This window comes from Salvelinus fontinalis, chromosome 15, assembly GCF_029448725.1.
Source record: "Salvelinus fontinalis isolate EN_2023a chromosome 15, ASM2944872v1, whole genome shotgun sequence".
NCBI lineage: Eukaryota > Metazoa > Chordata > Actinopteri > Salmoniformes > Salmonidae > Salvelinus > Salvelinus fontinalis.
Window position 1 is genome coordinate 38820114 of NC_074679.1, and position 15884 is coordinate 38835997.

At 47.4% G+C, this 15884-nt stretch overlaps 1 protein-coding gene across 6 annotated transcripts in view; it reads left to right on the forward strand.

Moving 5' to 3' along the window:
- Positions 1–15884, forward strand: part of syne1b (spectrin repeat containing, nuclear envelope 1b) — a 145967-nt gene that overhangs the window by 81050 nt on the left and 49033 nt on the right. For all 6 annotated transcript variants that reach the window (XM_055863726.1, XM_055863731.1, XM_055863727.1 and 3 more), the window contains 24 exons: positions 161–346; positions 618–740; positions 818–1000; positions 1213–1356; positions 1573–1752; positions 2053–2178; positions 3158–3277; positions 3407–3568; positions 3752–3946; positions 4190–4369; positions 5328–5531; positions 6376–6507; positions 6677–6777; positions 6973–7126; positions 8289–8423; positions 8699–8854; positions 9705–9914; positions 10069–10170; positions 12990–13109; positions 13240–13440; positions 13709–13882; positions 14153–14284; positions 15158–15354; positions 15648–15780. In XM_055863726.1, the coding sequence (XP_055719701.1) occupies positions 161–346; positions 618–740; positions 818–1000; positions 1213–1356; positions 1573–1752; positions 2053–2178; positions 3158–3277; positions 3407–3568; positions 3752–3946; positions 4190–4369; positions 5328–5531; positions 6376–6507; positions 6677–6777; positions 6973–7126; positions 8289–8423; positions 8699–8854; positions 9705–9914; positions 10069–10170; positions 12990–13109; positions 13240–13440; positions 13709–13882; positions 14153–14284; positions 15158–15354; positions 15648–15780 (3750 nt within the window). The remainder of the gene's footprint in view (positions 1–160; positions 347–617; positions 741–817; positions 1001–1212; positions 1357–1572; positions 1753–2052; positions 2179–3157; positions 3278–3406; positions 3569–3751; positions 3947–4189; positions 4370–5327; positions 5532–6375; positions 6508–6676; positions 6778–6972; positions 7127–8288; positions 8424–8698; positions 8855–9704; positions 9915–10068; positions 10171–12989; positions 13110–13239; positions 13441–13708; positions 13883–14152; positions 14285–15157; positions 15355–15647; positions 15781–15884) is intronic.

Here is a 15884-nt window from a genome sequence, read left to right on the forward strand (position 1 = left end):
CTATTATTATCTCTCCAGGATATTACTTATTTTCTTATTAACCGGCACCTCTTAGGGTCCATCCATCACTGGTTGGCCCCTTTTTTTTTCATAAACAGTGTCCTCTTATTCCATTCATTTCCTGTGTTGTGTTTTCCCCCTCCCCTCCCCGTCCCATCAGTCTGTGCTGCGCGAGTCCCGGGAGCTCCATGGGGACCTGCAGGCCATGGGAGAGAAGGTGGATCTGCTGTCTGAGGTGCTGCAGACGGAGAACATGTCCCAGCAGGTGTGTGAGCTCAGCCGCCACACCGAGGAGCTCCAGCAGACCGTCAGGACACGCCTGCAGAGCCTACAGGACGCAGCCAAGGTACTGACTCAGACGTACTGTATGCGCTGACCTTGCATTTTAGCCTAGCATCTGCTTTTACTCCAGCATTGTTGTTCGTCTTTGTCTCAGAGACGGTCGAATAGCTTTTAGCATCTCCGTGTTATTCTCACCTGTACATACAAATATATTTGATTGATTGACCTGCGTGTAGTGACAGACGGTTAACATGACTTGATTAGCGAGCCAGCTAGCCCTCAGAATATTTGGTTCTGAGATGAACCTGTGTGTGTGTCCTGTGTCGTCCTCTCAGAGTATGGAGCGTCTGGAGTACGAGGTGAAGACCCTACATGTTGCTCTGGAACAGGTCCAAGCTACACTGACCTCTCCTGAGCTGGCCCGACAGAGTCTCAAGGAACAACTGGCCCAGAGACAGGTAACTACCTCTTCCTCTGCTGCCGCTGCCGCTGCTGCTGCGGAGATTGTGACGTTCCCTCCTGTCTGTTTTCCTAGCGTCTTCTGTCGGAGATGGAGGGCTTCAAGCAGCAGGTGCAGGCGGTGCAGCTTTGTCAGAGCGCCCTGCGCGTCCCAGAGGAGGTGATGCCTGGCCTGGCTATCTGTCGCACGGCACTGGGCCTACAGCAGGAGGCCAGCCAGCTGCAGCATGTCGCAATACAGCAGTGCAACATTCTACAGGTAGGGAGGCCACAGCACAAGCATGAATAATTCATTCGATTGCCTGTAACTGAAGACTTGAGTTAGTTCCCCCGAGCTAATGGCTAGGTTTTGAGGGACACAGAAAGTCACGGTTTGAATCCGGGTGGCCACACCTGCAAGCCAAGAACAGTTGACCTCCTACATTGTGCGCCAGTATCAACATTCCTTGATTTCCTGTTTCCCTTCTGTAGGAGGCTGTTGTGCAGTATGAGCAGTATGAGCAGGAGGTGAGGCACCTCCAGGGGCTGATAGAGGACGCCCACAGAGTCATCCAGGACCGACCCATTCCCACCAGCAACATCCAGGAGCTGCAGGCTCAGATTCTACACCATGAGGTACTCTACATACTGTAGCATTAGCAATGGAAAGGAATGCAGCATTGTGAAAACATCTAGATCCAGGTGCTGGTAGGAACAACTAGGTACCCAAAGCAAAAAATCAACAACAACAAAAAGGACACTAGTTAAGCTGTAAAATGTTATGGCTATATGGATGCTTTGTTCCCCTGTTGTCACCATAACCACTGACCGTGATCGGGATGTTTCTAACAGGACCTGGCCCAGAAGATCAAGGGTTACCAGGAGCAGATAGCCAGTCTGAACTCTAAGTGTAAGATGCTTGCTGTGAAGGCCAAGCACGCCACCATGCTGCTCACTGTGAGTGACACTGAGGCGACGGGGCTTACTGAGGAGGACCTGGATGGAGACACACACAAACCCTCTGTAGTCATGGTGAGAGGCCAACTCCCCTCCTCAATCGAGCTTATTGATGTGGTAAACGATATGAGTTTACTAATTAACGATATGAGTTTACTAAAAAACTATGTTTTTTTAACTTTGTGTGTTCACTCCGCTGTTAATCCTGTGACCCTTTATCAAATCTCGAGCTCGCATGATGTCTGTCTGAAAGACTCCACTCTCTGTGGTGGACTTTTAATAAATTCACACAATCTTCTCTGCATGTGTTTTCTGATTAAAACCTGGATGCCATGTCTGCCTGTTCTGTCTAACTCTGTCCTACGGTGTGATCAGATGACAGCTGGCCGCTGTCACACCCTCCTGTCCCCTGTCACGGAGGAGTCTGGGGAGGAGGGCACCAACAGTGAGATCTCCTCTCCTCCTGTCTGTCGCTCCCCTTCTCCCATCACTCACTCCCAGGTCTGTTGCACTCCCTCTCCCATCACTCACACTCGGGCATCACCTACTGAGCTCTTTCTCTCTCTCTCTCTCGCTCTCTCACTACTCTAGCTACAGACCATGAGATATGAAAATACATCTCCATATCCTGTCATCGTGTATGCCTCAAATTAAATACATTGTATTAGCACAGATTAACGCATAGCAAGGCTACTGTACTTCTCCATTCAGGGCCTGGGCCCAGTTGCATAAAACATCGTAGGTGTTTCCCTTAAGGGTTTGTTTAAGGGCGTTGCATAGAGCCCCTCAAATATTTCCTTAGGTAAGGGCATATGTTAAGGGGTTTTACAGTAGTTTGAAGGCCGGTATGGCTGAAAGAGTATATGGTTACCATGGAGACGGCCCGATTCACTGACAACTTCTCCCCAAAGAGAACACATTTATTTGAGATTGCAAAATAGAAATTCTACAACCAAGACAGGATAACCAAATTGCTCCAGAAGATAATAAAATCACGTTACTGACAGTACATTTTTTTCCTGAACTTTATATTACTTACTAGTACGTCAAGCTAGTTTACGGAGTACGTAGCTAACTAGCCAGCTAGCTCAGTAGCCATGGATTGTGCACCTTCCATTGTTAATTTCCCGCCTTATCTTTTCCCTTAGAGTTTCCGTAACTTTAAGTCAGTTGCACAAAATATTGTAAGGAGAATTTCCCCCTTAAATTAAGTGAAAAAATGTAAGGGTGCCCAAGAGGTCCCTTAACCGCTTCATTCAGTGTGAAATCAATGTAAACAGCATTGGTGGAGTTGAATGTTGCTTTCATCTGCTCTGGTTACAAAAGAAAAACATCAACCAGCTAGCTACTTACTTTAGCTAGCTAAACTTAAGGTGTTTTATGCAACCAGGTCCTGCCCACTTACCTTATTGTGTACCTACCTATACACCAAGTAACATTGTGATGCTTCTCTGTATTTGTTGCTCGTGTTTTCTTTCAGATGGGACTGGGACGAGCCACCCTCACCAGAGCCCCCATACAGGAGCTATATGACCCGACATTTGAATCTGTGGCCAACTTCGATGACCTGCAACGCTCCTGGGAGACCTTGAAGAATGTGGTACTCAATGCATATCGATTAAACATTTCATCAGCTATTTAGAAAAGTGTATTTACAAATAAACTGAAGTTTATGGGCCGAAGTGGGCCGAGGTCTGCCTACTACTAGTTCCTATCCTTCCCTTTACAGATCAGTGAGAAGCAGAGGACTCTGTACGAAGCGCTGGAGAAGCAGCAGCGCTACCAGGGTTCTCTCCAGTCTATCTCCTCTAAGATGGAGTCCTTAGAGGCCAAACTCAATGAGCCACTGGAGGCTGACAGGAGCACAGACAGTCATATGGAAGCCCATAAGGTAAGGGAGAATCAGTATTATGTAACATTCCGCTATGCTCCACAAGGCAGAAATCCTATGTGACATCTCGAAATGCTCAAAATACAAATTCCTGCTTGAGGCAGAAATCCCGTGTAACATCTCAGTATACTCATGACTCAATGTCTTCCCATCATAACTAAATACTGTTATTCCCTCTACCAGGCCATGGGTGAGGAGATCCAGAGTCTGCAGGAGGATATAGACAAGCTGCAGACCAGCTTCTCAGAGGAGCTGGGTACTGATGCTGTGGACTCGGACACGGCCGACCAGCTAGCCATGCAGTCCACCCTCACTGTCCTGGCTGAGAGGATGGCCACCATACATATGAAGGCCACAGGGAAACGACAGCTTCTGGAGGTACAGTGATGCTCCCAATACCTTTTCTCTCTCTCTTCTATATTTTTGTTCAGATAGGTGCAGTTCCACTTCTTCAGATGCTCATTTAGCTGTATTAGGAAACCATTTGAGTGTCTTTGGTCAGGCTCATCACATGAGAGGGCCATTAAAAGCATGTTTGTTGAGGGGTCAAGAGGTTCACGAACATGACAACAAGCTGTGTCTGGCCTTACTTCATGTGGTGTCTTGTGATTCCCTGTCCAGGAGCGTGCAACTGACCATCTAGAGGAGCAGCGTCAAGAGCAGGCCTTACAACACTACCTCGACCAGGCTGACCAGATGGACCAATGGCTGCTCAGCACCCGCTCTGCACTCACAACCTTCCTCCATCCCAGCGTTAAGGACGATGAGGAGGACATGGAGGAGCAGCTCATAGACTGCCAGGTTAGAACAGAGCGCCCCCTACTGGCGGGTACTCACGCCCACGTACAGACATATGCACAGGCGCCCATATGCACGAACGCAGTCAGAGACCCTTTATTTAAAAGCTCCTCTGTGAGTCACGTGCGTTTTCCCCTTTTACACAACTGCTCATTTAACATCCAATTATTAAATCCCACTATAACTCCCTTTTTGATTCTGCCTGCCACATATGGATCCACCCGGGAGGGGTAGGAAACTGGCAGCAGTAAACAAGAGTATTAGCAGCAGTGTTAGAGGGCAGGGCTGCCTTCAGAGGCTTGGTTAGGTTCCTAAGCATATGTAACACTAGTCTAGTTAAGCAGATTATGCAGATATCTTCTGTGTGACTGCATGGGGCCGTGTCTTCAGGTGGGAGGCCTTATTTGCTAGATTAATAGATTCCGACTGCAGGGATTGGTGTTGGTGTTGGTGGTGGCGCTGGATCAGCCTGCTAGAATATTCAAGTAGGAATACCAACTGACGAGGGGGGGGGGGGGGGGGGGGGGGTTGAAACCGTTTAAATTTACCGATACACACACACAGGATATGGGTCTATATATATGGAGGATTCTCCTTTGTGCACGGTTCTTTGAGGAAGCATTTACGATGGGACATCTGTGGTAGCTTTGGATCTATTCTTTACAAGGGTCTACAACAGTCCAGGCCACTTGGGGAATGTATATATTTTTGATCTTGAGCATGCGACGTGAAGGATTAGTGCTGGTGTGTTGGGCTGTGCTGGAGGCGAGGGTGTTGGTAGGGAGGTGGACCAACAATGAGAGCAGGACAGTACCTAGAGAGACCTGCTGCTGGGTCTGCTGAAGGGGTCTATACTGACCCTGGGACTGGAGGCCCCGTTGACTGAAGCTGCCTTGGGGGCAGGGTCTGCCTGGTATCCAGCACCATGTTTGAGATGGCCTCTCTCCTCCTGCTGCTCCAGAACATGCTGCAGGAGATTGAGCAGAAGGTGTTGGCCCTGTCGGAGCTGACCATGCGGAGCGAGAGTCTGTTGCTGGAGGGGAGGCAGGAGACGCGGATGGACATGAGGGAGGACGCTGAGCAGCTGGCCATGAAGCTGCGGACGCTGAAGGGAAGTCTGCTGGAGCTGCAGAAGATGCTGCAGGACAAACACATCAACATCCAGGTGAGTCCGGCTGCTTTTGGATACCTGCCCTGTAGCTTACTACTACAGTAAAAGGTGCTGCTGGATTTATCTGCTGAGAGGAATGTACCAGTAGCCTGGTAGATCTGGGACCTGGCTACTGCTACAGTCATCTCCGCGTCTGAAACTGGAACCTCTTTAGAATAATTATTTCAATTTGACTGCAGACAGTGTTTACAGAGGTGCCTGGTTGCTTATGTGACCGACTGTGTTCAAGTCCAGGTTTCCTGGATCATGTTAGACCACTTCGCTAAAGTCTATTCCTTCACCTTGTTTGTCCTGCAGGCCACTCTAGCATGGGAGGCTTTTCAGGAGCTGAAAGGCCCATTGAGCAAGCATGTACATGTAATGTCTGTTCTGAGCCTTTAATGTAATGTCTTCTGTCTTTGACATGGTGCCTGTTTGTCCCCTACTATTCTTTATTGTGGCGGATGTGTGCAGGGATATGATTGGGTGAACTGGATTGCATGCAAATTTGCTTGAATTATTTCAACCGCTCTATTGTTTGAGGTTTAAAAAATCAAAATAAGGAGTTGACTTATAATCAAGTGACTTGTAATCCTCACCCGCCTTGATGGTTGTTCGGTCTTGTTGTCAACATGTGAATCAAACGAATCCTTACATGAATAACCATTTCTCTTGTCATTTTTAGTAGACATTTCAGGAAAATTCTTGAAAATCTGTTGAAGTTACATAAAAACACCTTTCTGACATTTAGAGGAGTTTAGAAAAAAGTAACAATGCATGTTCGTTCGTCAATTTGTTTCTTCCTTCCTTCCTTCCTGTTTCCATAAAAAACCCTCTCTCTGCTTGTGTCCTTCTCCAGGGCTTCCTGCAGGATCAGGAGGACAATCAGTCTGACTCTAGCCTGTCTCCGGGGCCCAGTGTACAGGACTGGCTGGCCCAGGCACGTACCACACGCTCACAACATCACCAGGACAGCCTCCAGAGACAGAGGGTAGGGTAGTCGCTCTCAAACACACCATCGCACTACTGCTGCCATGCCAGTGTAGGATCTTTGTTTTGTTTGGTTGTTTGCGTGTTCGTTCGCTCGTTTGTTTCTTCCTTCCTTCATTCCTTCTTTCAATTCAAATAGAAGTCATTTCTGTTTGTGCGTTGTTGTTTAGGAGCTGGAGGAGCAGCTAGCAGAGCAGAAGAAGCTGCTCCAGTCAGTAGCCAGTAGAGGAGAGGAGATCCTGATCCAGCAGGCCTCACCCAGCAGTGTCAGGTATGGCCGTGAAACAGTGAATCCACGGTTCTGCTTTTGTGATGCTTTACTACAGTAGTAGTAACGTGAATCCACTTGAACACAACAACACAGGGTTCAGACCGTTTATTTTGAATTACCAGAGGCCAATAGGCCTTATCCTCTGTGTAATGTTTTTATGTTATATCATATTCCGTCTTTTCCTTTTGTCTGCAGTATGACAGAGCCCTTTTCTCCGGAGCTCCTGCAGGAGAGAGAGACCCGGGCTGCCCAGCAGCAGATGAGACAGAGGTGGGAGAGCCTGAGGAAAGAGCTCAGTACCAAACTCCAACTCCTACAGAAAACCCTGGAGCAATACAACAAGCAACCGGTACTGACCCCACCGTCAACACCTATCCCAGCGGCCAAAACCAGATTACAACCAGTTATTTTTTGTTGTGCATCAGCAGTTTTTCTATTATGCCAGTCACTGATAGTCACTCAATTAGCCATGGCAGAGAGTTAGCAAGTTAGTTTAGCCAGCTATCTAAATTGTAGTAATCATGGCCAAATACTGACGCAGAGCACGTGCTCAGGGGCCCTGACCTCCAGGGGGCTGTTACGTATACGTCGGGAGTCAGGAAGCAGGTGCAGAAGGTGAGTTTAATAATGATAAATGCAGATAAACCAAACATGAGAAGACTGCAGGACGTGAATGAAAACAAACCAATACTGCCTGATGACTGAGGCTACTGAGGGCTAAATAAAGGGAAGGTAATCAAAGTGATAATGAAGTCCAGGTGTGCGTAATGATGGGGAGCAGGTGTGCGTAACGATGGTTGCCAGGATGGGTGGTTAGTAGACCGGTGACGTCGAGCACTGGGGAGGGGAAGCGGGACTAGGCGTGACGGGCCCACATTGATTTTGTTAGTCACTCACTCAGATATCATATTAACATGGCATAAGTCATGGAAAAATATGCAGAATTGCAGGAAATTAGCTTTAAAACTGAGAAAAAAAATCTCTGTCCCATGGTAGAATGAGTAGAGTTGCATGGCATTTTTATTTAAACATGTTTATTTAACATTTATTTAACTAGGCAAGTCAGTTAAGAACAAATTCTTATTTACAATGATGGCCTACCCGGGCCAAACCCAGATGACGATGGGCCAGTTGTGCACCGCCCTATGGGACTCCCAATCACGACCGGATGTGATACAGCCTGGATTCGAACCTGGGACTGTAGTGATGCCTCTTGCCCTGAGATACAGTGCCTTAGACCGCTGCACCACTCGGGAGCAATTTATTTGTTATAAAATTGCAAAAATGTTCTCTCTGCCCCATGCCAAAATGTGTAGAATTGCAGTAAATTAACTTAAACGTTTACATTTTTCTCTCCGCCGTCAAGAGGAGGCCACTGAAATGTTTTTCTACGACGTGGGGGGCTCCCAAACCAAATCGCTTAGGGCCCCCAAAAGGCTAGGGCCGGCCCTGCTCTGAGGTACAGTACAGTGACGTCGTCTGAAAGTGACAGTGGTCATACTCTGTTCCAGGTTTACTCCAGAACGGCCAGAGTGACCACCGCTGGGACCCTGTTTAAAGGAGAGACAGATAAAACAGAGGACAAGTCTTCACTGAAGACGTTATATGAAGGTTTCAGCCAGACAATGGAGGAGATGTCTTCTCAGGTAGGTTATAACAACACCATAACATCCCACACTGTTATTGTACTGTAGGTTGTCCTTGTTTTCGGTTGTTCAATTATGTTTATGTATGGAAATATATAAGACAACTATGCACTGTATCGATCAGGGATGGGGCCAATTCCATTTCAACTAAATTGACTGAGTTGTAATGGGAATTTCAGTTTACTTCTTAAATTGATGGAATCCAAACGGAATTTGAGTTTACGTCCTTGATTGACTATATTGGAATTGACCCCAACCCTGGTATCTCTGTTCAGACTGGGGCCTCTGAGGGCCAGGTGATGCCAATGGAGCAGCAGCTCTACCAAGCCGTGTCAGCTACCTCCTCCTGGCTGGATGATGTAGAGAACACCCTCTTCTCTGGTGCTGTGCTGCTGGCCGAGAACGCTGAGACACAGCTACAAAACCAGGAGGTAGGCCACTGCAACACCTGAATAGTAACGTCCATTTTTGTAAAGCACACAACGTCTGCTCTCATAGTATTATGTAATCTCAAACTGTGATCATGGGGGCCTCCCGGGTGGCGCAGTGGTCTAGGGCACTGCATCGCAGTGCTAACTGCGCAACCAGAGTCTCTGGGTTCGCGCCCAGGCTCTGTCGCAGCCAGCCGCGACCGGGAGGTCCGTGGGGCGACGCACAATTGGCATAGCGTCGTCCGGGTTAGGGAGGGTTTGGCCGGTAGGGATATCCTTGTCTTATCGCACTCCAGCGACTCCTGTGGCGGGCCGGGCGCAGTGCGCGCTAACCAAGGGGGCCAGGTACACGGTGTTTCCTCCGACACATTGGTGCGGCTGGCTTCCGGGTTGGAGGCGCGCTGTGTTAAGAAGCAGTGCGGCTTGGTTGGGTTGTGCTTCGGAGGACGCATGGCTTTCGACCTTCGTCTCTCCCGAGCCCGTACGGGAGTTGTAGCGATGAGACAAGATAGTAATTACTAGCGATTGGATACCACGAAAATTGAGGAGAAAATGGGATAAAAAAAATAAAAAAAATGTGATCATGGTATTTAGAAACAGTCATCTGGTCCCCAATCACTCCTTTTGCCCTTCGATGTTTGCAGATCTGAAGGATCTGTATAGATAAGTACTGCAGTGGTGGAGCTTCCACCGTATCGCTTCCACCTTAGAGATCTGCAAACATGGAAGAGTTATGGCCAAGGGGAAGGGGTAGGGAGCAAAAAAAGACTCATTCCAAGCCTTCCTCCATTCCTGTGTATCATCTGGTACCATGCATGTTTGGTGACTTTGTCATCTCTGTTTCCTCCAGGCCTTAGGGAAGGATGTCAGTGAGGTGAATGGGGAGGTGAGCCACAGTCGGGGTCTCCTGGGCCAACCTACAGGGCTGTGTGGGGAGGACCAGGCCCTGCTAGAGGACACACTGGACTGTCTGACAGAGAGGCTAGGGACTATGGACTCTGTCCTGGGGCGACGCTGTGAACACATGAGGACCAGGATGGAGGAACTCACTGCCTATCAGGTCAGGCTATGTGGTGTAATCTCTATGCTTTAGTTGTCTAGGCTACTGAGCATGTGGTGTACTTGTCCCCTTATGAGCCATTTCGGAATCCACTATTCTTGGACTAAAAAGCTTGCAGTTATGCATTGAGTTTATCTTGTATTGGTTTATGCAGACGGAGTCACAGCTTCTCCTCACTGATCTAACCGACACCAAGTGCCAGATTCTTCAGACGTTGGCGGGAGCCATGGACAGACCAGCCTCCAAACAACTTGAGGTAAGATTCCTTCCTTCTTAACCGACCGTATAAAAGATAACCAAAAGGAATTTGTCAATAATTTCTGGTGAACGATGTCTAATATGAAAGAAATCTCAAGGTATTGCTCTCCTGAGGTGTAGAGTACCTCATGATAAACTGTAGACCACACTATCTACAAAGAGAGTTCTCATCTATATTATTCATAGCCATCTATTTACCACCTCAAACCGATGCTGGCACTAAGACCGCACTCAACTAGATGTATAAGGCCATAAGCAAACAAGAAAATGTTCATCCAGAAGCAGGCTGGGGACTTTAATCCGGGCAAATTTAAATCTGTTTTACCTAATTTCTACCAGCATGTCACATGTGCAACGAGAGGGAAAAAAACTCCAGACCATCTTTACTCCACACACAGAGATGCATACAAAGCTCTCCCTCGCCCTTCATTTGGCAAATCTGACCATAATTTTATCCTCCTGGTTCAAAATCAGGAAGTACCAGTGAAAAACTAAAGCAGGAAGTACCAGTGACTCGCTCAATACGGAAATGGTCAGATGATGCGGATGCTACGCTACAGGACTGTTTTGCTAGCACAGACTGGAATATGTTCCGGGATTCATCCAATGGCATTGCGGAGTTTACCACCTCAGTCATCGGCTTCATCAATAAGTGCATCGACGACGGCGTCCCCACAGTGACCGTACGTACATATCCCAACCAGAAGCCATGGATTACAGGCAACATCCGCACTGAGCTAAAGACAAGAGCTGCCGCTTTCAAGGAGCGGGACACTAATCCGGACGCTTATAAGAAATCCTGCTATGCACTCAGACGAACAAACAGGCAAAGCGTCAATGCAGGACTAAGATTGAATCGTACTACACCAGCTCTGACACTCGTCGGATGTGGCAGGGCTTGCAAACTATTACGGACTACAAAGGGAAACCCAGCCTCGAGCTGCCCAGTGACGCAAACCTACCAGACGAGCTAAATGCCTTTTATGCTCGCTTCGAGGCAAGCAACACTGAAGCATGCACGAGAGCACCAGCTGTTCCGGACGACTGTGAGATCACGCTCTCCGTAGCCGATATGAGCAAGACCTTTAAACAGGTCAGCATTCACAAGTCAGCGGGGCCAGACGGATTACTAGGGCGTGTACTCAGAGCATGCGCGGACCAACTGACAAGTGTCTTCACTGACATTTTCAACCTCTCCCTGACCAAGTCTGTAATACCTACATGTTTCAAACAGACCACCATAGGCCCTGTGCCCAAGAATGCGAACGTAACTTGCTTAAATGACTACCGCCCCGTAGCATTCACGTCGGTAGACATGAAATGCTTTGAAGGGCTGGTCATGGCTCACATCAGCACCATCATCCCGGATACCCTAGACCCACTCCAATTTGCATACCGCCCCAACAGATCCACAGATGATGCAATCTCAATCGCACTCCACACTGCCCATTCCCACCTGGACAAAAGGAACACATATGTGAGAATGCTGTTCATTGACTACAGCTCAGCATTCAACACTATTGTTCAACACAAAGCTCATCACTAAGCTAAGGACCCTGGGATTTAACACCTCCCTCTGCAACTGGATCCTGGACTTCCTGACGGGCCGCCCCCAGGTGGTAAGGGTAGGCAACAACACATCTGCCACGCTGATCCTCAACACCGGGGCCCCTCAGGGGTGTGTGCTTAATCGCCTCCTTTACTCCCTGTTCACCTAGGATTGCGTGGCCAAGCACGACTTCAACACCATCATTACATTTGCTGACGACATAACAGTGGTAGGCATGATCACCTACAACGATGAGACAGCCTATAGGGAGAAGGTCAGGGACCTGGCAGTGTGGTGCCAGGACAACAACCTCTCCCTCAATGTGAGCAAGACAAAGGAGATGATCGTGGACTACAGGAAAAGGAGGGCCGAACTGGCATCCATTAACATCGATGGGGCAGTAGTGGAGCGAGTCAAGAGTTTCAAGTTCCTTGATGTCCACATCACCAACAAACTATCATGGTCCAAACACACCAAGACAGTCGTGAAGAGGGCACAACAACACCTTTTCCCCCTCAGGAGACTGAAAAGATTTAGCATGGGTCCCCAGATCCTCAAGGTTATACAGCTGCACCATCGAGAGCATTCTGACCGGTTGCTTCACCGCCTGGTATGGCAACTGCTCGCCATCCGACCGTAAGGCGCTACAGAGGGTAGTGCGTACGGCCCAATTCATCACTGGGGCCAAGCTTCCTGCCATCCAGGACCTATATACTAGGCGGTGTCAGAGGAAGGCCCCCAAAATAGTCAAAGACTTCAGTCACCCAAATCATAGACTGTTCTCTCTGCTACCTCACGGCAAGCAGTTTCGGAGCACCAAGTCTAGGTCCAAAAGGCTCCTTAAGACTGCTGAACAATTAATCAAATGGCCATCCGGACTATTTACATTGGCCCCCTCTCCCCTTTGTTTTTACACTGCTGCTACTCGCTGTTTATTATCTATGCATAGTCACTTTACCCCTACCTACATGTACAAATTACCTCGACTAACTTGTACCCCACACATTGACTCGGTACCAGTACACCCTGTATATAGCATCTTTATTGTTATGTCATTTTAATGTGTTACTTTTTATTTAAAAAATTACTTTAGATTTTTGAGGAAATATTTTCAGAACTATTTCTTGAACTGCAGTGCTGGTTAAGGGCTTGTAAGTAAACATTTCACGGTAAGGTCTACATCTGTTGTATTCGGCGCATTTGACAAATACAAATTGATTTGATTTGAATGTCTAAGATGCTAACCGGCACTGGGTTCTCTCCTGCAGGTCATTGCTGAGGCTGAGGATAGTTTGAGAGAGTTTGAGCGGAGGATTACCCAGCTCAAAACCAGAGGAACAGAGCTACAGGCAGACCAGATCTCCACCAACGAACTGCTAACGCTACAGGTATCTGACCTCTTCCTACAGACAGTTCTTACACACAGACACCCACAGACACTGCTTAAACATTGGTGACTCGTATCATATCTGGAGGTATTCTTCTTCTGCTTCTCTGTCCTCTCTCCTCTTCCTCCAGGATACCTACGAGGAGCTGGTGATGACGGTGGGGTCACGGCGTAGCGGTCTGAACCAGAACATGGCTCTGAAAGGTCAGTATGAGAGGGCTCTACAGGATCTGGCTGACCTGGTGGACACCGCTCAAGACAAGATGGCTGCCGACCAGAGGATCATCGCCAGCTCTGTGGAGGAAGTACAGATCCTCCTGGACAAACACAAGGTAGACTTTAACCTTACATATAAGTCTCACAGATTTACAGCAATTTTGGATAGTACAAAGAATTCTATGCATAGTAAATATATTGTCAAAAGGCAATTCAAGAGTATATCGCTCGATGATGATTTAAAGTCCGTTACAAGGGAAGACATGTCTCTGGTTCACCATATTGGATATTCCCACAGGGTGCTTTCCAGAAGACCATAGCTGGGGGGGGTTTCACTCAAGTGGCATATCTCAACATTATACCATCTCTGGTTTCTTTCTCAAGGAGTTCTTCCAGGGTCTGGAGTCCCATATGATCCTGACAGAGACATTCTTCAGGAAGATCAGTGGCCTGGTGGTTCCCAGGGAGACCCAGAGTCTGAAGGAGACTCTGGCCCAGGCCCAGGGAGTCCTCAAACAGGCCCACAGGAGAGGAGTGGAACTGGAGTACATACTGGAGGTCAGAGGCGACCACAAAACAAACTGCTATCATACTTATAAATCAGTCAAATACCCTTTTCACACTAGCGCCAAGCTGTACTGTACTGGGCTGGCCTGGTTACGTATCCACCAGACTTGCTGGAACCATGCTGGAAAGGACAATGTGAAAAGGCTATGTCCGAGCCAGCACAGTACAGTTGGGGTTGGCACGATAGTCTGAAAAGGTTATATCTGTAACCCGAGTATAGCTGAATTGTTATTTTTTCACGAGTTATCTGTGTGTTTTTAGACTTGGAGCCGTCTGGTGCAGGACTACCAGGCTCTGTGTAGACAGCTGGAGGCAGTGGAGGGTAGCATCCTCACAGTGGGCCTAATGGAGGAGACCGAGGAGAAGCTCACTGAGAGGAGCTCACTGTGTCAGGTACAGTATGCCACTATCATCCCTCTGTACAATGGTATGCAATCATAACAGAAAACCAATGGCACTCGCATGTATACTGTGTGTTACTTTTGCCATATCTTATACTACCTTCTATTAGCATCATACACAGCACCGCCATAATCTTTATCATGATGTTCCTAATGAATACCAGGTAACTACCTGGTAAATAGTACAGTAAAATAAAATGCTACCAAGCATACATTTGATATGTATTTATGCAACGGTGGAAAAAGTACTTAATTGTCCTACATGAAGATTCCTTAATAGGCAAAGGTAAAGAAACCTTGATAGAAAATGACTCAAGTAAAAGTCACCCAGTAAAATACAACTTGTCTAAAAGTATTTGGTTTTAAATTTACTTAAGTATCAAAAGTATAAACCATTTCAAATTCCTTATAATAAGCAAACCAGACGGCACAATTTTCTATTTTTATTTACAGATAGCCAGGGGCACACTCCAATACTCAGGCATCATTTACAAATGAAACATTTGTGTTTAGTGAGTCTGCCAGATCAGAGGCAGTAGGGATGACCAGGGATGTTCTCTTGATAAGTGTGTAAATTAGACAATTTTCCTGTCCTGCTAAGCATTCAAAATGTAACGAGTACTTTTGGGTGTCAGGGAAATGTTTGGAGTAAAAAGTACATTATTTTCTTTAGGGAGGTAGTGAAGTAAAAGTTGTCAAAATATAAACAGTAAAGTATAGTACAGATACCCCCAAAAACGACTTAAGTAGTACTTTAAAAGTATTTTTACTGAAGTAATTTAAGTACAGGTATCTACACCACTGTACATGCCTGTATACCCCCCCCCCTCTCATCGTCTTGGTCTACCTAATCTCCTCACCATAGAGTCTGATGGATAGACTGACGGAGCACCAGCACAAGCTGTACCAGGTCCTGGAGGAGGGGAAGAGGTTGCTGCTGTCCGTGTGCTCTCCTGGCCTGGAGAACCAGCTCACAATGCTGGGGGAACACTGGCTAAGCAACGCTACCAAGGTCAACAAGGAGCTGCAGAGACTAGAGGCCATTCTCAAACACTGGACCAGGTCAGGGCTGAACCCCAAGGGACGTTATTTAAAGTGCACTGTATGTGATTTTTTTTCTCGAATTCTTTAGCTGCGCTTCATTGAGCTTGCCTGGCGCAGTGGGATCAATTAAATAGTACCAAAAAGTGCAACCCCATCCTTCTGTCACTAAAGGCAGGTCTCAAACAAGAACTCAAATTATTTGAAAAAATACACTACACTACTTGAACCCAGGTCTGTACTGTATGTAAGTGGATATTTTGGAGAGTTTGAATAGCACCCACTCAACCGGTTCCTCTCCATTTGATGTCCAGGTACCAGAAGGAGTATGCAGAGCTAAATGGCTGGCAGCAGTCTGCTCTAGAACGTCTGGAAATCTGGAACACACAGGCAGACTTAGTTCCACAGGAGATGGAGACCGTCAGGAATCATCTCTCTGCCTTCCTGGTGAGTCAACCTGTCAAAAGACTGGGTGATACCTTATAGGAGGTTAAGGGTAGGGTTAGGTTTGGGGTAAGGGTTAAGTTTAGGCATAAGGGGTTAGAGAACCA